We start from the raw sequence: 26,759 nt of genomic DNA on the forward strand, positions 1-26,759 counted from the left end.
AGAATAAAATACCTAGGAATCCAACTTACAAGGGATGTGAAAGACCTCTTCAAGGAGAACTACAAACCACTGCTCAAGGAAATAAAAGAGGATACAAACAAATGGAAGAACATTCCATGCTCATGGGTAGGAAGAATCAATATCATGAAAATGGCCATCCTTCCCAAGGTAATTTACAGATTCAATGCCATCCCCATCAAGCTACCAATGACTTTCTTCACAGAACTGGAAAAAACTACTTTAAAGTTCATATGGAACCAAAAAAGAGCCCGCATCGCCAAGTCAATCCTAAGCCAAAAGAACAAAGCTGGAGGCATCACACTACCTGACTTCAAACTATACTACAAGGCTACAGTAACCAAAACAGCATGGTACTGGTACCAAAACAGAGATATAGATCAATGGAACAGAACAGAGCCGTCAGAAGTAATGCCACATATCTACAAGTATCTGATCTTTGACAAACCTGACAAAAACAAGAAATGGGGAAAGGATTCCCTATTTAATAAATGGTGCTGGGAAAACTGGCTAGCCATATGTAGAAAGCTGAAACTGGATCCCTTCCTTACACCTTATACAAAAATCAATTCAAGATGGATTAAAGACTTAAATGTTAGACCTAAAACCATAAAAACCCTAGAAGAAAACCTAGGCATTACCATTCAGGACATAGGCATGGGCAAGGACTTCATGTCTAAAACACCAAAAGCAATGGCAACAAAAGCCAAAATTGACAAATGGGATCTCATTAAACTAAAGAGCTTCTGCACAGCAAAGGAAACTACCATCAGAGTGAACAGGCAACCTACAAAATGGGAGAACATTTTCGCAACCTACTCATCTGACAAAGGGCTAATATCCAGAATCTACAATGAACTCCAACAAATTTACAAGAAAAAAACAAACAACCCCATCAAAAAGTGGGCGAAGGACATGAACAGACACTTCTCAAAAGAAGACATTTATGCAGCCAAAAAACACATGAAAAAATGCTCACCATCACTGGCCATCAGAGAAATGCAAATCAAAACCACAATGAGATACCATCTCACACCAGTTAGAATGGCAATCATTCAAAAGTCAGGAAACAACAGGTGCTGGAGAGGATGTGGAGAAATAGGAACACTTTTACACTGTTGGTGGGACTGTAAACTAGTTCAACCCTTGTGGAAGTCAGTGTGGCGATTCCTCAGGGATCTAGAACTAGAAATTCCATTCGACCCAGCCATCCCATTACTGGGTATATACCCAAAGGACTATAAATCATGCTGCTATAAAGACACATGCACACGTATGTTTATTGCGGCATTATTCACAATAGCAAAGACTTGGAACCAACCCAAATGTCCAACAATGATAGACTGGATTAAGAAAATGTGGCACATATACACCATGGAATACTATGCAGCCATAAAAAATGATGAGTTCACGTCCTTTGTAGGGACATGGATGAAATTGGAAATCATCATTCTCAGTAAACTATCGCAAGAACAAAAAACCAAACACCGCATATTCTCACTCATAGGTGGGAATTGAACAATGAGAACACATGGACACAGGAAGGGGAACATCACACTTCGGGGACTGTTGTGGGGTGGGGGGAGGGGGGAGGGATAGCATTGGGAGATATACCTAATGCTAGATGACAAGTTGGTGGGTGCAGCGCACCAGCATGGCACATGTATACATATGTAACTTACCTGCACATTGCGCACATGTACCATAAAACCTAAAGTATAATAATGATGATGATAATAATAATAATAATAAAAGAAAAAAATAAATAAAAAAAAAAAAAAAAAAAAAAAACAACAAAAGCTAAAGTAAAAACAGGCAGAAATAAAATAGGTGAATATGGAAAAGAAAAAAAAAAAAAAAAAAAAAAAAGAAGGCTGATCTACTTGGTTTCTAAGCAAGGGAAAGATAATAACTAATATTTATAGATTGTTTTACTGTGTACAAATCACTTTTATGCATATTATCATAATCTTCACAATTATATGAGTTTCTACGATTATGACTCCTACTTCATAAGCAGGGTAAACTGTCCATATGTGATTGATTTGAAATGGTTGCTCTTTCTAATATTAACACATCATGGTGCCAATCAAGTTTATATTATTTATGTGCATACACACACACAGTCGGAGAAAATGGTGATATATATACATTTCATTTGAATTTATTAGTATTACCATTTTTCAGCAGTATTTATTTATTTAGGGCTGAAGGTACAGATGGCAAGTCCAGATTTCTAGACCCATTTGAGTAGTTAATTGTATCAGTAAAAGCAGCCTGGTGTGTTATTGTGTGTAATTGTTAAGGTGAGTGAGATATTCTTGATAAGAACCTTATAAATGTGATTATGTATTTGTACTTTATAACTAGGAAGATTAATTTCTAAGATATTGGCTGATTTCAGTGAATTAGTATTTTGTATTCATGTATTTATGATGCTGGCATTTTAAATTCATATGTGTATACTATGACACTACTGATAAGAAATATGAAGTATGATAGATGAGTATAAGTAATGAATGAAAATCAGATTTTATAATCTTGGTAGGAGTTATCTGAAAATTTTCTTTTTTGTCTCCTGCCCTGCCCTCTTTTCCTCCCTGTCTTACCCTCTTCTTTTCTCTTTTCATCCTCTCCTCTTTCTTCCCCTCCCTCCCCCCTCCTTTTTCTTTTGTTTTCTTCATTTCAGTTTAGTTGGTTTTACCAAATGCTTTTACATAAAGTAAAAATTTATTTCAGCTAGCATTAAAGGACCATTTTAATTTATAATACTATTTTTACTTGTTCCTTTCTACTTCTTTCTTACATTAATAAACACATCATTTGTAAATTGCCCTTTTCCCATATAGGGAGCAAAGCAATAAAAAAGATTTTAATAAATTCTGTAACAATATTTAATTAAAAAATGAATTGCAATTAAGGGAGAAGATATTTAAAAAATAGAGTCTTGGGCACATATTAATCCTGAATTGGATTGGATTATGTATGTACTATATATGGCTCTTAAAATGTTTGTACATTATAATTGATAATTAGCTTTTCTTTAAAAGTTTTATTTATAATTCTCCTTATCAACTTGAAAAATTTTTGTTTTCTAGTAGTTTGTTAATGAAGAAAATGAGTTTAAAATATGTCATGCTCAATCTGTTACCTTGTAACAGTCATTCGTTAAATTTGCTAAATAAATGACTTCACTTTTCTGTTAAATTTTTCAGTTTATTATATTGAATTACTTCAAGAAACACTTTGTAATAATGATTTTGGTTTTTACTCTTTTCAGTTGTTAAAAAAGTAAATTGATAACTCTTATAACTGCAGTGTATATTTATTGTAATTTAGGAAATCACTATTATTTGAATAATTTATGATGATTCCTTTTATTCTGAGAAAAGGTTAGGTTACTAAGAAGGTTCAGTACAATTTCTCTGGTTTGTTAATTATATTAGTAGTTATTTAAGTTGATTCTTACTGTCTGAAATTTGTGAAAAATATAGTTTTCACATTAACATTTGGAAAGTTGATTATATCTATATAATAAATGCTGTTGAAATTTTTTTCGTTAAAAGTAAGAATGTACTAGATGAAGATTTGCTGAAAAAATCTGTCTCATTGAAACTTAAATGCCAGGGCATAATTTAGGCATTTAATGAAATAACAACTTTCAATTATTGACATTTTCAATTATAGTCACAAAATAGGGGTAATTTAAACTTTCTCTTAAAATTTTTGTCAACCTTATTGGAACATAATTTACATCAGTGAACCCATATTAAGTATACAGTTAGATGATATTTCTTAAATCTATATCCTCGTGTAACTGTCATTTCCTTTCTTAATCAGTCATCTTCGTACTTGCAGGCAAGTACTAGTCTGATTTCCATCACTATCTGCTAGTTTCTTTGTTGTAGAACTTCATAATTTTATGAATTTAAGTTTTTAAGTCATGAGGCTAAGTAATCTATTCTTTATTGAGCTTCAGTAGTTTGTTTCTTTTAGGGAATCTGTCCATTTCAGGTATGACTTCATATTTATTGGCCGAAAATAGAGTCATACAGTGTGTATTTTTTTTGTCCCTGGCATTTTTTGTTAGGCATGTTTTTGAGATTTAACCATATTGTGTATATCAGTAGTTTTTTTTTTTTTTTTAACTGATGAACAGTTTTCCATTGTATGAATGTGCCATAATTTGTTTATCCATTCACCTGCTTGAAGACGCCTGGATTGTTTCAAATCTTTGGCTGTTGTAAATAAATAAAGTGACTATGAATACTCATGTACAAGTCTTTGTATGGACATACATCTTAAGTTCCTTTGTAATACCCGAATAGAATTGTTGAGGTATATGGTAAGTATATATTTGCAAGAAATTGACAAGCTGTTTATTTTTCTTTTTCCATTTTCTAGAACTCTTTGTGTAGAATTGTTGTTATATCTACCATGTTATATAAATGGTAGAATTCGCACATAAAGCAATATGGGCCTAGAGTTTTCTTCATGGGAAGATTTACAAATACGCATTCAACTTCCTTAAGCTTTAAGTTTTTAAGTCATTAGGCTATTCAAGTAATCTATTCTTTACTGAGCTTCAGTAGTTTGTTTCTTTTAGGAAATCTGTCCATTTCAGGTATGACTTCATATTTATTGACCGAAAATTATTTGTAATATTTCCTTATTACTCTTTTGTAGTATCTCTAGTGATACTGTGCCTCTTTCATTCCTAATATTAGCAACTTATGTTCTTTTTTTTTTTCAGCTTGTGTCCTTATGCCCTTGATTAGTCCAACTGGAAGATTTTTAATTTTATTGATCACTTCAGGGAACCCATTTTTTTGTTTTCATTGATTTTTCTTTGTTGTTTGTCTGTTTTATATTACATTCATAGAGCTTACACTGTGAACCTTTTACGTATTTCACCAAACTTTCAAATACTTTTATACCTCTTGAGGTATAATACAGGGACTTTAAAACAGTGTCCTTCCTTTTTTCTGCTTGTTATGTTTTGTGTAAGTATTGTCATATATTTTACTATTGTGTGTGTTGTAAACCCCATAATACTTTGTTATTATTTTAGCTTTGAGTCAAATTTATTTTGAAAGAAATTAGAAATGAGGAGGGGCAGGGTGGAAAAAAGAGAAATTACAAATGAGAAAAAATTTTATTTATATTTACCCGTATATTTAACATGTCTGTTTAAATCCATCATTTACGTTCAAGTTTCTATCCACAATCATTTCTTTCAGCCTGAAAAGTATCCTTTTAAATATATCTTGTAGTATGTATCAGCTGGCAACAAGTTCTTTCCATTTTGTGTTTTCCAAAAATATACTTATTTTGCATTTATCTTTTAAAAGCTTTTTGTTTCAGAATAATTTTAGAATTATAGAAAATTAGCAAAGAGAGTACAGTCACTGTATGCTCTTTGCCCATGTTCCCCTAATGTCAACATCTTACATAGCCATGGTACATTCGTCTAAACTAATAAATTAACAGTAGTGAAATACTCTAAATACAGACTACATGTGGATTTCAGCAGTTTTTCCATGGTGTCCCTGCCCTGTTCCAAGATTCAATTCAGGGTACCACAGTACATTTAGTCATTATGTCTCCTTAGACATCTCTAATCTATGGCAGTTTCTCAGTTGTTTGTTTTTATGACTTTAATAGTTCAATACTTTTGAAGAGTACTGGTTAGGTATTTTGTTGAATGTCCCCAAATGAGGATTTGTCTGATATTTTCTTTTATTATTAGACTGGATTCATGGTTTTGGAGGATGAGTACCACAGAATTGATATGTCCTTTTTTAATATCATTTAGAATAGTTTCATCACATTTGTCTGATATTTTCTTTTATTATTAGACTGGATTCATGGTTTTAGAGGATGAGTACTACAGAATTGATGTGTCCTTTTTTAGTATCATTTAGAATAGTTTCATCAGTATAAAAGTTACTCTTGAAGAGACTTTATAATCATCCCCTCCTTGTACTTTCAACTCTTGGGAACCACTGAACTATTTTTCAACCTATAGTTTTTCCCTTTCTACAATGTCATGTAAATGAAGCACACAATATGCAGTCTTTGGTTTTGTCTTCCTTCACTTAGCAACATACATTTAAGATTCATTTTGTTGAGTAAATCAATGGCTTATTTCTTTTTATTACTAACTAGTATTCCTTTGTTTTCTATGTATCATGTTTGTTAATCTGTTCACCTGTTGAAAGCCATCTTGATTTTTTTTTTTGCAGTTTTTTGTCTGTTATGAATAAAGCTGCTGCAAACATCTGAGATTAATTTTTTGTGGAAAACTATGCTTTCGTTTTTCTTGGATGGATTAACTTTGAAACCTCAAACTAAAACTTCTTAAAGAACCCATAGGAGAAAATATATGGGATTTTGGGTTTGGCATTGAATTTATAGACATAGTACCAAAACCACAGTCTATAAAAGAAAAGTCAGTATATGGTATTATATTTAAAAAATTTAAAAATTTTGCTGTGTGCAAGACCCTGTTAAGAGAATAAAAAGATAAGCCACAGACTGGGAGAAAATATTTGAAAATCATATATTTGATAAAAGACTTATGTTCAGAATATATAAAGAACTCAAGTCTCAGCAGTAAGAAAACAAGCAATCTGAAAAATGGGCGAAAGATCTCAAAAGACACTTTACCAGAGAAGATAATACGGATACAAAATAAGCACATGAAAAGATGGCCAGATGTTCAGTGTCATTTGTTACTAGAAAAATACACATTGAAACCACACTTTGATACCACTACACAGCTACCAGAATTGCCTTTAAACAAACTGACAATACCAAGTGCTAGGGAGATTGTGGATCAACAGGTGTTCTTATTCATTGCTTCTGACAACTCGGAATGGTGCAGCCACTTTGGAATAGAGTTCCGCATTTTCTTGTAAACATACATTTTTCATGTGACCCAGCAATCCTACTCCTAGCTATTTGACCCAAGTTAGCTGAAAGTTCACATTCACAGAAACCTACTTTTATTTTTGAATATATTTTTACTGAATAACAAAGTGTAGTTTTGTCATTTCTTTTTTTTCAGCATTTTAAAAAGATGTTGTCCCATTGTCTTACTAGATTGTATTTTTTTCTGATTAGAAGCCACCTGCACTTTTTTGTTACCATGTATGTATTGTTTACCCCCAATCTTGTGGCTGTTTTACCCTCTAAATTATGGTTTTATTTGTATTTAAAAATAGATTGGAAATTCTATATATACCCATGGTTAAACATATTTTCAATGTACATTACTTCAAATTTGATGATAAATTTTGTTCTGAGAAGTCCTTTTCTGAAGCCAAACTAAAAAATGGGGAAGTGCTTACAGATTTCCAACTGGCCCCAAAACAGATATTGTAAATGGCTTTTTGCCTAACTAATGATGATGGATGACTTTCATTTACCTTTTATCATTCGAACAGTTTTTTGTTCACAATAATAGCTACTGTAAGGTGATGCAGCTGTGGTGAAACTGTAAAATGCTGTAGTATCTGACAATAAGTCCTATCAACAGTGGCTACCTATATTAGTCTGTTTTTCATTGCTCTAAAGGAATTCCTGAGACTGGGTACTTTATAAAGAAAAGAGGTTTACACAGTGAAAACCCGTCTCTACTAAAAACACAAAAAATCAGCTGGGCATGGTGGCACGTGCCTGTAGTCCCAGCTACTTGGGAGGCTGAGGCAGAAGAATCGCTTGAACCCAGGAGTTGGAGGTTGCAGTGAGCCAAGATCTCACCACTGCTCTCCAGCCTGGGTGACAGAGCGAGACTCTGTCTAAAAAAAAAAAAAAAAGGGTTTGCTTGGTTCCCAGCTTTGTAGTCTGTAGGAGAAGCGTAGTGCCAGCATCTGCTTCTGGGTGAGAGCCTCAGGAAACTTCCTCTTACGGTGGAAGGCAAAGGGGGAGCCAGCGTATCACATGGCGAGAAGGGGTGCAAGAGAGAGAAGGGAGGAGATACCAGGCTCTTTTTAACAAGATCATTGTGTGTTCTGATGAACCCATCATAAGTTGAAAGTATCATGAGTCGCAATATGTTTAATACACCTAATCTGAACATCATAGCTTAGCCTACCTTAAATGTGCCCAGAACACTTATATTAGCCTACAGTTGGACAAAATCATTTAACACAAAACTATTTTGTAATAAGTTGTTGAATATTTCGTAATTTATTGAATACTTTACTGAAAGTGAAGAACAAAATGGTTGTGGGGTTACTCAGAGTGGTTTCTACTGAATATATATTGCTTTTGTACCATCATAAAGTTGAAAAATTGTTAAGTTGAGCCATTGTTAATTTGAGGACCATCTATATGATATTTTTTGTTCTGCAAGTTATATATTTTTGTTGTAGTTTTTTTTTCAGCATTTTCATTTTTTCTTTTAAATCCTAGCACATATTTTGATACTTGTTTCAGCGCTCTTGTCTGTTATCATCATCATTTCTGTTTCCTGGATCTGTTTAAATGGACTAATTTTCTTCCTGGTTATGGGTTACATTTTCCTTCTTGTTGGCATCATAGTATAAAATAGATATTTTTGGCAAAGTAATTAATACTTTATTCAACTGTACTTCTGTTGATGGGCAATTATGTTGTTTTTCCAGTTTAGTGCTGTTGCAGACAATGATGTAATGAATATGTGAATGCATTTTGTTTACATATTAAAATACATCTTAGCATACATTTTTGTGTGTGGAATTTCTTGTCAAAGGGCATGTGTATGTAAATATTTGATATATAATGCCATATTACCCTTTGCATAGGGTACACATATTTTTATTATTTAAATAAGTGCTGAATTATTTTTGAGTTTAAAAGGCAACCCTCCTTTGACATGGCTCATAGCACAACAGGCCAGGCTTTTAGTTGTTTGGTTCTTCAGCAGATTGTCACATACTCTCACCTTGTGGCCTCAGCATCAAAGTCAAGCTACTTGAATGTGATTCTTGGAAACATCCTTTTCACACAGTCATATGCCAAATGTGGCCATTGTTCATTTTCTTGTTAGACTTAAGAAGTGTCAGTTTGATCGTATTATAAATGGTACTGCATTTTTTGTTATGTCTAATGGAATAATTGAGCTATATCTATCTTTAGGAAATGTAGGAGGGGGAAATGAGGAAGTATTAGTCAAAGGGTACAGAGTTTTGGTTATAAAGATAAGTCTCAGAAATCTTTTGTACAGCATGGTGCCTATAGTTCACAATACTGTATTGTATGGTTAAAAATTTCCTAAGAGGATAGATCTTACTTAAAGTATTCTTACTACAAACACACAAATTAGTAATAGTAAATAAGAGAGTGGGAGAAAACTCTTGCAGATGATGAATAGGTTTATGGCATAGATTGTGGTGATGAGTTCACAGGTGTCTACTTTGCAAACTCATCAAGTTGTATATATTATGTATAGCTTTTTGTATGTAAAAAATGTTTAAAAGAATGTTGAATTTTAAAAAAGAAAAAGACAGCACATCCTAGCCTGCTTATATTTTTGGGGAGTTATGATGTAATGGTCACAACAATGACAACACAGTTATCATAATCATTGTAAATTTAATAGAGACTTGGTTCTACTTCTGAAAATTTTTTTCAGTATGGTTGGATCTTACAAAGGTGCTAAATATTTGTGATAAAACTTTGAAAGTAGCTTAGTTTCAGCTCTGCAGTAAAATCTTGACATAATGATCATCTGTTTATATATATAATTTTAAACATTGTGTAATACATAAGGATTTTGAAGATTGCAACAATAAATTTACCGTGTTTTATTCTGACACTGTACATATATTTTGATTTTCAAATTATAGTATTATAACTGTGGTATGCAGATGGCAGTGTTCAATTTTATGCTTAAAAATAAAATGATAGGAAAAAGTGCAATTATTTGTGGAATAGTTTATATTCAGTTTCTGTTGAGTCACTCAGAATGTTAGTTGCTGTAAGAAGAGGCTTTTTTTCTTTTTTTGGTTGTTTGTTTTAGTGGCATTACTTCGCTTTGCAATTAGAACCTACTGTAATATTACCTATTGAAGGCAGGGATTTGTGTCTGTCTTGTTCACTGCTACATCCTCAATACCTGGGATATGTAATGTATTTTATGTAATAGAAACTGAATGAGTAGTTTTTGAACATATGAGTGAATGGATCATAGTGTTGTATAGATTTAGGTAAAATGTGTGGTAGATTTCTTCCAGTTGCTTTCCATTATAAATGTTGATGAAAACCATGCTGCATATTTAAAAAATAAATAAAACTTACATAACATGAATGACTGCACTAAATGAAGTATATTATTTAGGAGGTCAGTTACTTACTGGTGGCATAGTAGAGGGTGCTTCCGAAGTGATCATCCTGAAGAATGGAGACTGCAGCTCATTGTCATTTCTTTTATTAATACTTCAAATGTGTTCCCTTCTCTACTGCAGCTGTGAAACTTTTTCTGGTCTTCTCAAGAGCTTTCTCTTCTCTGTTTTCTCTAGTGAATCATACTTTCATTTTTTAATTCCATTTTATCTTCACCACTGGCTTTTTCTTTGCTATACCTTTTTATTTTATTTAATAAAAACTACTTGTCGCTCTGGGGGAATGCCATCTGATGTTGGAAATGCTCTGGTATCTACAACATTCATAATGGTAACCACTAGACACAGGTGGCTATTGAGCAATCAAAATGTGGCCTACTGTGTGCCTGAGGAAACACGTTTTTTTTTTCCCCCAGACGGGGTCTTGCTCTGTCACCCATCCTGGAGTAGAGTGGTGTGATCACGGCTCTCTGCAGCCTCAACCTCTGGGGTTCAAGTGATCCTTCCACCTGAGCCTCCCAAGGAGCTGGGACTATAGGCGTGCACCACCAGGTTTTAATTTATTTGTAGAGACAAGGTCTCACTATGTTGCTCAGGCTGGGGAAATAAATTTTTAATTTTAATTCTACTTTAAATAGTTGCATGTAGCTATTAAAGCAGACAGTGTAGCTCTGGGTCTTTATATGTATATATATGTATATATAAAATTATTAGTCTACTTTCAAATAATATAGCAGTTCATGTGTAGTGAGACAACTTGACTTTTGTGCACTTCCATTTCCTCCGTCTCATCTTTTTTATATTTTGTCATATGTTTTACATCTACATATATTATAAACCCGGTGATACATTATTGCCATTTTTTAGTTTAACAGCTTTTTATCTTTTAATGTGGTTAAATTAAGGGAAGATATCTCTGATTTTTTAGATTTCACCATTTCTGGTGCTATTTTTGTGTGTGCAGATCTGCATTTTTATTTGGTATCATACTCCTCCTTGAAAAATTTCATTTAACATTTTTTATAGTACAATTTTGCTGGCACAGAATATTTTTTAACTTTTTTTTTCTGGAAGAGTTTTGATTTTGCCTTTATTTGCCTTTGTTTTGCCTTCATTTTATCCAGTGAAAGGTATTATTTAGAATGCTCAGTTGCCGTTTTTCCCCCCTTGGCATTTTAAAGATTATGCTCCATTGTTTTTTGACTGGCCTTCTTTATTACATGCAGTGTGTTCTCATTTTTTTTCTCTGTATGTAATATTTCTTTTTTTCTAGTTACCTGAAAGATTTTTCTCTTTCAGTTTGTTTTTTAGCAGCTTTTTGTCTACATTTTAATTTTGCCCTACTAGCAATTCTCTGCATTTCTTTAACCTGTGGTGTTTTATCATTTTTTTACTTTGGAAAATTCCCAGCTAACATCTCTTTAAATATATTTTCTTCTCTGTTCTTGTTTTCTTCACATTATTAAACTCCAATTACACCTGTGCTAGATCATTGGATATTATACTACAGCTTTAAAATTCCTATTCTATTTTTTTTTTTAATTTCAATCTGTTTGTTCTGTTTGCGTTTCATTTTGAATAATATCTATTTACCTCTCTTCAAGCTCACTGAGTTTTTAGCTTTGTCTAATCTTCTGATAATTCTGTTGAAGATTTTCTGATATTTCATTTTTATGTCCATTTAGCATTTCTTCTTTGCCAAATCCCTTATCTGTTTTTGTATTTTGTTCATATTTACCATGAGATCCTTTAATACATCAATTACAATTATTCTAAGTTTTCTGTCTGATAGTTCAAGTATCTGATTCATTTATAAGTCTGGTTCTGGTGTTTGCTTTGTCTTTTGACTATGGTTTGGGTTTTTTTTAACTATATATATGTCTATATATCTATATATTTATATCTGTATATCTATATCTCATGGTTTTTTTGTTGCATGACAGACATTTTAGGTAAAAGGCAACAAAGATTGAGGTGAATAGTATTTATGCCCAGAAATGGGTACCCTTCTTCTGTGGTGATGTTGGTGTATATGTGGATTGGGATGGGGCAGAGATTGAGTCAGTCCAATAGTGATTTGAGTTGGATTTTTTTTTTGTTGTCATTGTAATAGTTAAATTCACTGAATCAGAAACTTGAAATTCCTGCAGTAGTGGACTGCTTGCTGCTTCTTCATTCTTGGTTTGGAGCCTCGGTGCTGGAGTGTTTCCTCTGTGTTCCAGCTCCATCCTTAGCTTTTAGCAGGTCTTTGGATGCCTGCATCACAGCATGACCTCTGTTCATATTCTTTGTAACTTTTGATAATATGCAACTTCTAGTTTTGATTGTCTGTATTTTCTTATCTTTCTTTGAAGATCGTTGAGTTTTATTTTGACAGGCAGATAATTTACTTTTGGATTACACTGATCCTTTTGTAGCTTGTATTTAAGCTTTGTTAGGGCTCTCGTTGGCATAGCTTTTATTCTATAACTGGAGTCAGTAGACTTTGGTTTGTGAGCCAAATCTGGTCCACAGCCCATTTTTGTATAGCCCATGAGCTAAGAATGGATTTTTCATTTTTAAAGGGTTATAAAGAAACAAAAAATTAAGAAGTATATGTGACAGAGACTATATATGCCTCACATAGCCTAAGATATTTATCTTGCCCTTTACAGAAAACATTTTCTGATCCTGCTTGTTTAATTTTAATTTCTAAGGGGTTTTATTTCTTGGATTTTTACCGAATGCTGCAGGTTTTCTCTGCGGTATTTTTATTGTACCTGGTTGGAACTCACAGGTCTCTCAACTTTGCCTAATCTTTGAGATGTGTTCAGCTTTTAGCTACCCAGTATTTAATTTTTCTATTTCTGATAATTGTCCTTTGCAAGCTTCATGAGTTCTTACTATAACTTGATTTCCTGCCAAAGACTCAAAGGATCTCCTGTGCAAATTTTGGAGCTTTCGTTCTGAGTATCTACCTCCTCTTTAGTATAATGACCTGCAAATTCCACCTACCTTAAATTCCCTGAATTTTGGTCTTTGTCTTCTCACCTAAGGAAGATGGCTGTGTTTTGTTTGGGTTCTTCCTTTCTGTGCTGGTGTTCAGCAAATGCTTCTAGGCAGAAGGCTAAAGTGATCATAGGGCTTACTTTTATCATTAACTTTCTCTCAGACATTACAGTCTTCTTTGACCTTTGCCCAATATCTGAAAACAGTTTTTCTAAATATGTTTTTTAAAGTGTTCTAGTTTATATGTGAGGCTAATCTAGTAGTTATTCTTTCATGGTTGGAGATGGAACTCTGTTTAGCAGCTATTAATAAATATGCTTTTTTACCTCTGGTATTAGTATAAAACCAATAATTGTAATTGTATCTGTTAAATCTCTTATTTGCTGTAAATTGAGTTTTGTTTTATGGTATGTATAAGAGGTATTAGCAGAATACATAAGGAAATGTGATTAAGATTCAGTTCTGTCCTGCAACTTGAATGCCTATTCTGTGCCCAAGGCTTTCTATAACTTGCTAGAGACGGAAAATAACACATGAAGTGAAGATCAGGCTTTTAACCTACTAGAGGAGGTAGAAATATGTATTAATTATTTATTGCTACATAACAAATTACCTTTAGACTAAGTGGTTTAAAGCAACAATTTATTATCTGTTGGTCAGAATTTAGGGATGGTTTAGCTGGATCCTCTGGCTAAGCTCCATCTCCTAGGTGAGGGTCTTTAAAAAGCCTGCATTCAAGATGTGGACCAAAGCTACAACTGTCTAGAGGCTTGACTGGTGATGGTGCATTTCTAAGCTTGCTCACATTCACATGGTCATTGGCGGGATTCAACAACTTTGTGAGGTACTTGTGATCTTAGGACTGAGCACTTTAAATCTTGGTTGGCTGTTGTCTGAAAGCTGCCCTCAGCTCCTTTCCACATGGGCCTCTCAGCATGATGGCTCACAGTATGGTAGCTTGTATCATCAGAATAAGCAAGCAGGGACAATGTGAGCAAGATACAGAAGCTCCAGTCTTTTGTAACCTTATCTTGGAAGTGAAATTCTGTCACTTTTACAGTATTCTATTTAAGAAACAAGTCACTAGGTCCAGCCAACACTCAAGAGGAGGAGATGATACAAGGGCATGAATAGTGGCACAGAGATAGTTGGCAGCCATTTTAGAAGCTGCCTACAACAGCATGCGGCGTATTAATTATATAAAGAATTGTAAATGGGTCTATAAAATAATGTAACAACATCAATATATACCACATAATAATTTGCTGCATGGTATGCTGAGGTGCCTCACCACTGATGATTATTTTATTTAAGCCTTTTCCAGTATTTTCTGGGAGCGGTGGTATTTATTATCTCCAGTTTACAGATTGATGTTCAGTGAGGTTACCTAGCTATGATGTAGCAGAACTGAGACTCCAGTCTAGACACTGCTGATTCTAGCACCCATACTTTTAATTTCTATGTCTTGTCAGCATTAAAATAAAATTACTTTTTTTGGAGCACTTCTTCTGTGCCAAGCATTATGATAAGTGGTTTATACATGTTAACCTTATTTAAGGCTCATGGCAACTCTATTAAGTCTCCTTATCTTACTGATATTACACTCTACCTTCCAGATTCAGAAAAATCAAATATATTTATTGTTTTGAAAAATCAAATATATTTATTGTTCCAGAGACATTAAACAAATATTACCCAAGGAATCTCTGTAAATACAAAAAGAAATGAATCATTTAAATACCTTAGTACTTTAAAAAGGTGATATCAATCTAGCCTAGGCAACATGCCGAGATTTTGTCTCTCTCTATCTCTCTCTCTTATTTTTTTATTTTGAGACAGAGCCTTGCTCTGTTGCCCAGGCTGGAGCGTGGTGTTGTGATCTCGGCTCACTGCAACCTCCACCTTCCGGGTTCAAGCAATTCTCTGCCTCAGCCTCCTGAGTAGCTGGGATTATAGGCACCCACCACCATGCCTGGCTCATTTTTGTATTTTTAGTAGAGACAGGGTTTCACCATCTTGGCCAGGCTGGTCTTGAACTCCTGGCCTTGTGATCCACCCGCCTCAGCCTCCCAAAGTGCTGGGATTACAGGCGTGAGCCACTGTGCCCAGCCAATTTTGTCTCTTAAAAAACAAAAGTGATATCACTAATTAAATAAATTTGCAGAAAGAATCCTGGCACATTTCAGTACATTTAGTATATTTAGTATTTTGCAGAAGAAGGGTACTATGTGAGTCTTAAGTAGTAATAAATTTATAAATTCTTGAAAAGAAAGCCCACTCTGAGAAGAAATCTCAACAAACACTGCTATATAAATTTTAGTCAGAAATTAGCTGATATATGTAATTTTTAAATATTTGTACTAATTTGAACTATTTTTACTAATACTTTCACAAATAAGTTGAGTGGTTTTCATATCAAAGGCTGTACATACTTTCTTCAGTCATATCGTCTTTGCAAAGTGAATCTTCTAAATGAAGAAAATTAGATACATTATTTTTTCATCGTTAAAAGGTAAACCATAAGACTCTCTTGGCTGGGTGTGGTGGCTCACATCTGTAATCCCTACACTTTGGGAGGCTGAGGCAGGCGGATCACTTGAGGTCAGGAGTTCGAGACCAGCCTGGCCAACATGGTGAAATCCCATCTCTACTAAAAATATAAAAAATGAGCCGGGCACCATGGCAGACACCTGTAATCTCAGCTACTCAGGAGGCTGAGACAAGAGAATCTTTTGAACCCTGGAAGTGGAGGTTGTAGTGAGCCGAGATTGTGCCACTGCACTCCAGCCTGGGCAAGAGAGTGAGACTCAAAAAAAAAAAAAAAAATAAAAAGACTCTCTTGGTCTTTTAGGCCAATTAAATTTAATCAATCAAGGAATGTCTTTTATAAGATATATGTTGACAATAATAAATATGAAAGTTTATTAATGACTTTATTTTTGAACCATTTCCTTATAATAGCATTCTCTCACTTTCTGCATTACCACTTGCTGTCTTAAGTAGGGCATAAATGCAGTTTAAGCTGTATTTATTAGTGCCAACTAAGTGCCAAATACCATTCTGAGTGCCTGGGATACATCAGTGAACACAATGAACAAAAATTATGGCGTTTATATTTTAGCAAGCATGGTTCAGACAATAAACAGTAACCATAAGTAAGTAAGCAAGCATTCATTGTAGTTAGTAGATAGGGAAAAAATTCTGTACTTGTTCTTTTAAACCTTGCAGAGGAAAATTGCATAGAAAACTATTTGTTTTTCAGCTTAACTTGGTTTTCTTGACCCCAAAACTGGGGATTTAAAAAATACTGGCAAAGACAAAAAAAATCATGGGAAACATTCTCTCCAAAAACATAGTTCAAATGATGCTATTAATTAAGAAAATGACCATGTTTTGCTCTTATAAAAATGTATTGCTTTTTATAACTCAAGTATTATCAATATTGATGTATAATATAGTAATTTAATCTCAGATATTTTTGGTAATGGTTTATAAAAAATGGAAAGTATTTTTTGTTGTACAAATTTTGTTATTCAAAATTTATGTTTCTGTAAACTTTTGTTACTATTCAAATTATGCTGGCTTTAAATATTACAATTTTTATTGTAATCCCAAGGAAAATGTTTCAGCATGTCTTTTTATTATTTAAATTAGTCTTTTAAAGAAAGCTACCTTTGCTTTGGTTGTTTATCTCAGTTGTCTGTTTTCTGCGTTACTTTTGCAGTGAAGGGAAAGAAAAAAATTTCAATATCTGATACATAGTTTATCCTCTAGCTGCAGTTTTAGTATTCTTGATTCAGCCAACTACAGATCAAAATATTTGCCAAAAAATACTCCAAAAATTGACTGTCTACATAGCATTTACATTGTATTAGGTGTTATAAGTAATCTAGAGATGATTTAAAGTATTTGGGAGGATGTGTGTCGGTTATATGTAAATACTATGCCATTTTATGTAAGAAACCCGAACATATGTGGATTTTGGTGACCGTGGAGGGTACTGAGGGACAACTGTATATCTTAATAGCTTGGAATTAACTAGGATATAGTATAGTTTCAGCATATAAGTATAGTAACATTTTACAGTGTTGCATATGTTGTCACAAAATTATTATTAATTGAAATATTAATACTTACATTTTTTGGCTGACTTACTGAATTGAATCAATTTCTTATGCCATCCGAATGAATTCACTTTTTATTTGGTTTTAAAGTCACAGAGCCCTGGATATCTGTATTTTTTTTAACATAAGATGAAAAGTAGGAGATACCTGTGTTTAGAGGAGTGGGGATTTGAGAAAGTTTTAAGAAAGGGACAGGATGAACAATGGAGTCAATAAAAAGAGTGTTCTTGATAGATTTAAGAATAGTTATTAAAACAACAGACAACTTTTTACTTGGATTATTCCTTTTTAATTTGGTTTTCAAACAGTTCTGAGCAAGTACAATTCTTTTCATTCTATGTTTTAGCCAGTGGAAATCAGTAACATTAAGGTAAATGCTGTAGGAGTAAATGGGAAGGAAGTAGAGTGTTTCTAGGACAGCCATTTGAAGAGATTTTCTTCTCTTTGAATATTTGGTGTTTTAAAAACAATTGAGATTTAAGGTGCAAACATAGAAAAATAGTGGCCCTGTGCTCTGATTTTTGAAGCGTCTTCTCCATCTTTTCTGCTAATCTTTTTACCACTGTTTGATTGGTGGTCAAGTGCCCCTTACATTCAGTCTTGTATACAGAAACTATTTCTTGTTTTTTCTCTCTTCTCTTGTATATGGAACTCTGTCTAGACATATGATTTCTCTTCTATAGCTTTAAAATTATCAAAACATTTTTAAAATTAAAGAAAAAAATTTTTTTATAGCGATGGGGTTTCACCATCTTGCCAGATTAGTCTCGAACTCTGGGTTCAAGCAATCCTCCCGCCTTGTCTCCTTCCAAAGTGCATGGATTACAGATGTGAGCCACTGTGGCTGTCCTGTCAAAAGGTTTTAAATTATATTTTTGCCTACAAATTCTCTGGGGAGAAAATAGTTTTGTTTCCAAGGGAATTCTAAGCCTAATGATGGAGAAATGACAAATAATACTTGTAACCAAGCCTGGAAAAGAATGTGCATTTGTAGTTTAAGATGCACAGTAACTAAGATGTAACTGGTACTAGACGTTTGCTGTAATTGTTGGTATTTTTAATAAATTTGAGGAAGCAGTAGTCTAGCCTGATCCATTTGAACCTTTGCTTCTGATATTTGGAATGACTGCCAGCTGGTTAATGGCTGTGATAACCTTAACTTGGCTAATATGCATGTCAGTTTTAGAATTTATCCTAAAAGTGACAATTTGCCTGTCACCTGCAGAGTTAAGTGGTATAATGGCAGCTGAACAATGAGGAGAGTGGAGTTGAGAACTGGTAGAAATGAAATCACTCATACAGGGAATGTGTTTTTTCTTGAGATAATGAACATATAGCCCAAAATATGTGATTGATTACATTTTGTTTTTGATTGATTGTTCAAAGATATAATTTTTAAGTCTTCATATATAAGCTATTGTATAATTATGTAAGAAGGAAAAGAAAGTGATGATGGCACTTTGAAGACTTTCAGGCTTAGAGCTAATTAGTCTGTTATCTGGTAGAGCACTAATATACATGGCTGATTTAATATACAGATTAACAGATTTAAAGCTTTTACCCTTTACTTGTTATTAGGCAGTTAGGTTATCTTCCAGCTTGTTGGCCAGTCAACACCAATGTGTTTCCTTTAACTCCAAGAATCTCAGCATATGCTATTTTATATATCTTAAATAATTTAAATACATTTCTTACTCTTTCCACAGCATGTAGAGCGCATGAAGTACAGGACAATAAAGCTTCCTACACATATCACCAGAAGGATCTCTTTGAAAGATTCACTGCAGCACTACCAGAGAGAATAATTTGTCTGAAGCATCATGTGTTGAAACAACAGAAGTCTATTCACCTGTGCACTAACTAGAAACAGAGTTACAATGTTTTCAATTCTTTGAGCTCCAGGACTCCAGGGAAGTGAGTTGAAAATCTGAAAATGCGGCCATGGACTGGTTCCTGGCGTTGGATTATGCTCATTCTTTTTGCCTGGGGGACCTTGCTGTTTTATATAGGTGGTCACTTGGTACGAGATAATGACCATCCTGATCACTCTAGCCGAGAACTGTCCAAGATTCTGGCAAAGCTTGAACGCTTGAAACAGCAGAATGAAGACTTGAGGCGAATGGCCGAATCTCTCCGGTAGGTCCTAAAATACTGAACGAAGAATGATGAAATATTATACTTTGTTTTTAGGTGTAGGGCTTCATTCCGCTAGGAACAATAGTTAATTATTTTTATAACCTGCTGTCTTTGCCAAAACTTAGCATGACAGTTTTCTATCTCTGTATATTTAATACAGAACAAGCGTGTCCAACCCACAGCCCATGGGCCACAGGTGACCCAGGACAGCTTTCAATGGGGCCCAGCACAAATTTGTAAACTTTCTTAAAACATTCTGAGATTTTAAAATTTTTTTAAGCTCATCAGCTATCGTTAGTGTTAGTGTACTTTATATGTGCTCCAAGACAATTTTTCTTCCAGTGTGGCCCAGGGACACCCTGATATAATTTCTCCATAGTGGCATCATTATTTTGCATATGCATTCTAATGTAGAAAAACTATGCCATTTCATTTGTGTACTTACATTTCATTTACAGTTATGTATTTTAAAAAATTGATATATTAAATCCAAACTATGTTTTAAACTAGTGTATATTAAAAATTTTATATGAACTGTAACAAAGATATTATAATAACTGGGAGGCTGAGTAAGTCTAACTAGAACTTATTAAAATGCAGAAACAACAGTTTATCATTAAACAACTGGATCTGGAATGCGGAGAATGATTATCATTGCTAATTCTAGTCTGTAAAAAATGTGACATATATCTGTTAGAAGGCATCAACTGTTTGAAAACTAAAGTCTCCTATATATTTTCAGGGAGCAAGTATACATAATATTACATAGGCGATCTCTGTATTTTTTCCCAAAGTTATTGAGGTAAAACATTACCTAGTATCTTGTATGCAAAGATGATCATGTAGTACTTGCTCTCTCAAACTAGAGAGGCCAGAAATGAAGATTTGAGAGTCATTACTCCAGAGGTGGTAATTGACCCTAAGGGAAGTAGTATAGAGAAAAAGAGCTGAAAGTTCATTTCTCTTTGAGAAACACATAAATCAAGTAGTAGAAAGTGGAAACATCCAATTGTGCAGAAAGCCTTTAGAATAGTTGGGGAAGAATAGTGGGAGAGAGCTGTTACGGAAACTGAGGAACATTCTGTGAAGGAAGAATGTAGTTGGCAGTGTTAAATTACCCTTGATGCTGTAGAGAGGATGCCCATGGTCCTCTCATTTTCTACTCTCACTGCCCTTCACTCTTTGTTTAGAACTCGGATTTTTCCCTTTGTCTAGTTTCATAACTTTTTCTTCATAATATTATTTGGGTCCTTTTATGTCCTTTGAAAGACAATGCTAGGTGTTAAGACAAAAATGAATGAAACGTTATTCTTGTCATTTGTACCATTCAAGAAGATAGCAAGCGGTCAGGGATTAGAAAGTGGACAGAACTTCTGGAATTTGTCTATTATTTTCTTTCCTACTTGGGGTACTCAGGGAACATCATGGAGGAAGGTGATCTTTCAGTAGAGTCTTATTCATTCATTCTAAAGATTGATAATTTAGGGGTTAGTAATAATAGCTGTCATTTATTACATGCCAGGTACTATGCCAAGGACTTTGCATGGATCATCTCATTGAATTTCACACTATCTTTATGAGATGTTAGTACCATTTTTGTAACCATTTTACAGATTAAGAATTATAGAGATGTTAAGTAATTTAATTTGCTGAAGGTCACACTTTTCACAAGTGGTAGAGCCTTTGAATCCCAGTAGTATGACTCCACAACCTAAACTCTGAATAACTGTATTGCCTTCCTGAGTAAACGTCTTAGGTATGAGATCACCAAGAATAGCTACTATTCTAGTTGATTTTGGAGTTTGCTTTGATTGTAATCAAATCTTCTTCTATATCATGGGAATTTTGCTCCTAAAAAGATTTTTCCCCTTAACAATTTAGACTCGTAAATAATTGCTCACTTTTCTTACGGTTCCATCTTCAATACTGATATTTCAATTTGTTTATTTCTGACTGCCAAATGTTTTTGTTGCATGAAGGGAAAGCTTGCTTTAGTATGGGTTTTTCCTTCTGCAAAATAATCTTTAGGTCTATTAAGTCACTTTCTTTATATTCTTATATGTTGAAATTAATTTCTCAACTACATTTAAATGTAGACTACTTCTAAGAGCTGAATTGCTTAAGTCATGTGGTAATACCATGTAATTACAGTCTGAAAACAGATTAAGCAAATGAGCCCATGTTTATATAAGGGAATATAATTTCAAGAAAATAGTTTATAGTTATTTTCCCTCATTAGGGAAGAAAACCTCGTTGGGCCCTTTCATTGACTTTACTGCTGGGGCCATTTGTGTTTCTTCCAAAGGAATGTTGTTTTAGAGCCCTCTGGCATGAAAGGAAGAGCAGTGGAGGTGCTACTAGCATTGGGATTTTTTTCCCCTTATAGTAATTAAGTTAATATTTTGTATTCAATTTGCTATGTCTTTTTCTTATAAGAAAATGTGTTCACAAGTCAGACTACAAAAGATTAATTCAGATGTTTATAACTAGGTCGTTTCTTTGAGATAAGGCATATGGATTGGAGTTGGAAAGCAACACAGAAGCTTGAAACTACAATTTTTTAGATTTTCTAGATTCAAGTCAATAATTTGAAAAGGAATTAACAAATCTTCAGCTAGAATTTTCTGATTTTGTTGATAGTGTTAGAAATTTAGGAAAATAATTTAAATATCGTATCTTGGAGGGATGCAAATGTAGAAGCACAATATATAGGAGGTTGCAGTGTATTTGTGTAAATCTGATCTATTGATGAGTAATGTCCATACATAAAATTCACTCACTTTATCGTAGATGTCTATGAGTTTTGGCAAATACAGTCACGTAACCATCACAAAAATTATAGATGAATTCTACCTCCCTCTAGAATTCTGTTGTTCCCTCTTATGGTCAAATTCAGTCCCCACCTCCTGTCCCTGGCACTTACTGATCTGATTTCTGTCACACTTTTTTCCTGTTTCAGAATGTCATATAAATTGAATTACATAGTATGTAGCCTTTTGAGTCTGTCTTTTTTCACTTACTATAATGTTTTTGAGATTCATCAATACTACTGTCTGTATTAGTAGTTCATTCTTTTTTATTGTTGAGTAGTATTTTTATTCTTTTTAAATGTTGAGTAGTATTCCGTTATATTATGTGTCTTAGCCCATTTAGCATTGCTATCACAGAATGCCTGACACTGGATAGTTTATAGAGAAAGAAGTTATTTGGCTGATGGTTCTGGTGGCCGAAAAGTCCAAGATTGAACAGCTGCATCTGTTGAGGGCCTGAGGATGCTTCAATTCATGGTGGGAAGTGGAAGGAGAGTAAGCATGTATAAAGAGATCACATGATAAGAGAGGAAGCAAGGCAGAAACTGAGGAAGCCAGACTTTTTTAAACAACCTGCTCTTTTGGTAACTATTCCATGCCCATGAGAAGGAGAACTCAGTCATCTCTGAAGGAGGAGCATTAATTTATTCATGAGGGATCTAGCTCCATAACCCAAATACCTCCCACTAGGTCCCACCTCCCAACACTGCCATGTTGGGGATCACATTTCAACGTGAGCTTTGATGAGGACAAACCACATCCAAATCATAGCAAGATATATCACTGTTTTTTTTTTTTTTAATCCATTCACCAATTGAAGAATGTGAGGTTATTTCCATTTTGGGGCAGTTGTGGATAAAGTCACTATTAACCTTTGTTCCATAAACTTTTGTATGACCATAGTTTTTATTTCTCTTGGGCAAATACCTAGGAGTGGGACTGCTGGGTCATATGTTAACTGCATATTTAACTTTATAAGAAGCAACCCAGTTCTTTTTCTAGAGTACCTGTATCATTTTGAAATTCCTAGCAGAAATTCTTCAGAGTTCTACTTGCTCTCCTCCTACCCAGCATTTGCTATTGTCAGTTATCTTTATTTTAGCCGTTGTAATAGATATATAATACTATCTCATTGAGGTTTCAATTTGTATTTCTGTAATGAATGATATTGGCCATTTTTTTAATGTATTTATTTGCCATTCATATGTCATCTTTGGTGAAGTGTTTACTCACTTCACCAAAGAATCTGTTGTCTATTTTAAAAAATTGAACTGTTTTCTTTTAATAAGTTCTTTGAAAAAATTATTTTTTAAAAATATATAAACACAAAATTATATTTATTAGTAATATAAAATATGGTATAATATAATAAAAAACAAAAACATGGTGGCATAAAACAACAATCATTTATTTGCTCTTGATTTTTCCAATTTGGGTTAACTTCAGCTAGGCTTTTTTTCTAATTATAAATAGAGTCACTCATGTGGCTGCAGTCATCTGGTGGCTTGGTTATGGTTGGGCAGTCCAAGATAACCTCACTTACATATTTGGCAATTAGATCGACCATTAACTGGCTCGCTTCCATATTTCTTTTCTGGAAGGATAGCCCAGATTTCTTACATGGTAGTGTTCCAAGAGGAAAATAGCAGGAATTGCATGGCCTCTTGAGACTGAGCATCAGAAGTAACACAATGTCAATTCTGCCACATTCTGTTCATTGCAAGTCGAGAGGCCTACCCATATTCAAAAATGGAAGAAATAGATACTGCATCTTGGTTGATGGAACTACAAAGAATGTGTAACCACGTTTAACCTACCGTTCTCACCACAGAAGTGAAGTTGAATAGATTGGATTAGGTCAAATCATGGTGGGCTTATATAGCCAGAGTTATGTATAGACCCGATTGATAGATAATAGAGAACCATAGTTGGTTTTCAGCAGAGGAATGACACAGTGAAAATGGTTGAGGAAGATTTAGATTTTCAGGTGGATTTGGTGCATGTGCCAGACTGGAGTTAAGATATTTCTTGGGAAACTCTTGAAGTATTAATCTAGATAAGAGGTAATGCAAACTTATACTGAAATTAATGATTGAATCTGTTGACTTTGATGCTTAGGTTTTCAACATGCTTGTGTTTACATTTTCCCAGACATCTCTTTCTTTCTTGTTTATTGGTATCATGTTAGAACACATGTAGTGGGTCTTTAAAAAATTTAGAAATTATCACTTTCTCAGTCCTTTTATGCTTCATGTTTGTTTTGTTTCAAGTTTAATAATGTGAAATAGCTATTTGCTCACAGAAGTTTTGCTCCTTGGGACTTGAACCAGCCACATTGCTTCCCAGAGTTGAAATTTACCAGAAAACACCCAGAAAATTGTTGGTTTGTGCAGAAACCCGCTTGAGCAGTGAACCTCAACCTGGTTAGGTGTCAATCTCATGGAGTTGTAAAATCTAAAAAGTGCTTAATTGACAACTTTCCTTTTAACCTAATCCTTGTTATTCTAGGGACATTTATTTTTGAGAACAGAAGTTAAAAAAATTCAAATGTGGCTTTTGGCCTTTTGGCCGATTAATAAAGTTTTTTTGTTTGTTTGTTTGGTTTAGGAAAGGAGAAGAGATTTCTTCTAGAATTTAGATGCTGGCTGTAAAACTGTAAATTTAAAAACCACAAAGAATGTATGATTAATTTCCGATTACCTGTTTTTCTGAGCTGTGTATCATCTGCCAATACGAGTTACAGACAAAGCACAAATCTTCTGTTGGAAAAATTTGTCCCAGGCAACAGACGTATACTCAGTTGGGTAGAAAGGAAACTGAAGTGGTTCTTCACAGGTCATGTTTTACTGTTGTTTGAGAAGATTGTGTTAAAAAGTGGGTTGCCTTTGTTCTAGTTGGTTGGTTGGAAGATTTTGCTCTAGACCCTCTTCTCTATAACTGCTAGTCTCTCATATAAGAAGTGCACATATATTCTTAAAGCAAGTGAGATGTATTGGAATGTGTACAGCACCCGCCATCTAATTATAACCTTTCATTATATCAGCCTTTTGATTTTTCAATCTTGTATCCATTATTCCTCATGTTATCAAGAATATCTTATTTTTAAGATATAATGAAAGATACTCCTTCCCTGAGAACATTGCAGTGGGAACAACATTCCTATCCTGATCGGCGCGATTAAGCAGATATTCTCTCCCTGGAATTTCTTGTAACTTTTTAATATTTTACTGGATTAAATTTGCTAACATTTTGTTTTGGATTTTTTCTATATAAATGAGATATTTATTTATAATTTTTCCTTCTTGTGATGTCTTTCAGGTTATCAAGGTTATGCAGGCCAATTCTGTTCTCTGGAAAAGTTTATGTAAAGTTGATATTCATTCTCTTTTAAATATTATAATTCTACCAGTGAAGTTATCTGGGCCTGGAGTCTTTTTGTGGGAAAGGGTGGTGGCGAGGAAAGAGAACATATGGGAAGATTTTAGATTCTGGATTTCATCTCTTTAATATAAATTGGATTGTTCAGCTCTTCTATTTTTTTTTTATGTCAGTTTTGGTGAGATGTGTTTTTCAAAGCATGTGTTCATTTTTTCAGCATGTTCAAATGTTCTAGTATAAAATTGTTCTTAGTGCCATTTTATTTTCTTCTCCATATTTGTATATCTATAGTAGTGTCTCCTTTTTCATTCTTAATATTGGTTGTGTTTTCTCCTTTTATCTTGCTAACAGTTTATCAATTTAATTTGCTTTTTCAAAGAACCAACCTCTGTGCTTTTTTTTCTTTATTGTATATCTGTTTTCTATTTTATTTTCTTTTATGTCCTGGAAAGCCTTAAATTTCTCTCTAAGCACAGCTTTCAGTTGTATTCCATAAGTTTTGATATTCTGTTTTTGTCATTAATTTAAAATATTTTAAAATTTGTATTGTGATTTTTTTTCTATGACCCATAGGTAATTTAGTAGTTGTTACTTAATTTCCAAATTGGGCTATTCTGTTTATCTTTCAGATTTTGATTTCTAGTTTGTTCTTCAACCAGATAGAATTATATTCTGTATTTCAGTTCTTTGAAATTTATTTAATGGCTCAGCAAATGACTTATGTTGTTGAATGCTTAAGAAACGGGTATTCTCTTGCTGAGTCTGATCTAGTATATATGTCATTTAAGTTAGGTTGGTTAATTAAGTTATTCAGATTTATTAATTTTTATAAACACTCATATTCTTTTATAATTGGTCACATAGTTATTCTTTCTAGTGTTCTTTACTCCTTCCTGTTACTCAGTTCTTTCTTCAGCCTTAATAATATCCTATAGTATTTATAGTGCAGGTTTGATAGCAATAAATTCAGATTCTCT

The 26,759-nt window shown here is 33.7% G+C and overlaps 1 protein-coding gene across 2 annotated transcripts in view; it reads left to right on the top strand.

The window, feature by feature from the left end:
- The window catches only part of FUT8 (fucosyltransferase 8), a 287,886-nt gene that overhangs the window by 84,309 nt on the left and 176,818 nt on the right, over window positions 1-26,759 (top strand). For both annotated transcript variants that reach the window (XM_054530226.2, XM_054530227.2), the window contains exon 2: window positions 19,165-19,594. In XM_054530226.2, the coding sequence (XP_054386201.1) occupies window positions 19,392-19,594 (203 nt within the window). In that variant the 5' untranslated portion in view covers window positions 19,165-19,391. The remainder of the gene's footprint in view (window positions 1-19,164; window positions 19,595-26,759) is intronic.

Source organism: Pongo abelii, chromosome 15 (assembly GCF_028885655.2).
Source record: "Pongo abelii isolate AG06213 chromosome 15, NHGRI_mPonAbe1-v2.0_pri, whole genome shotgun sequence".
NCBI lineage: Eukaryota > Metazoa > Chordata > Mammalia > Primates > Hominidae > Pongo > Pongo abelii.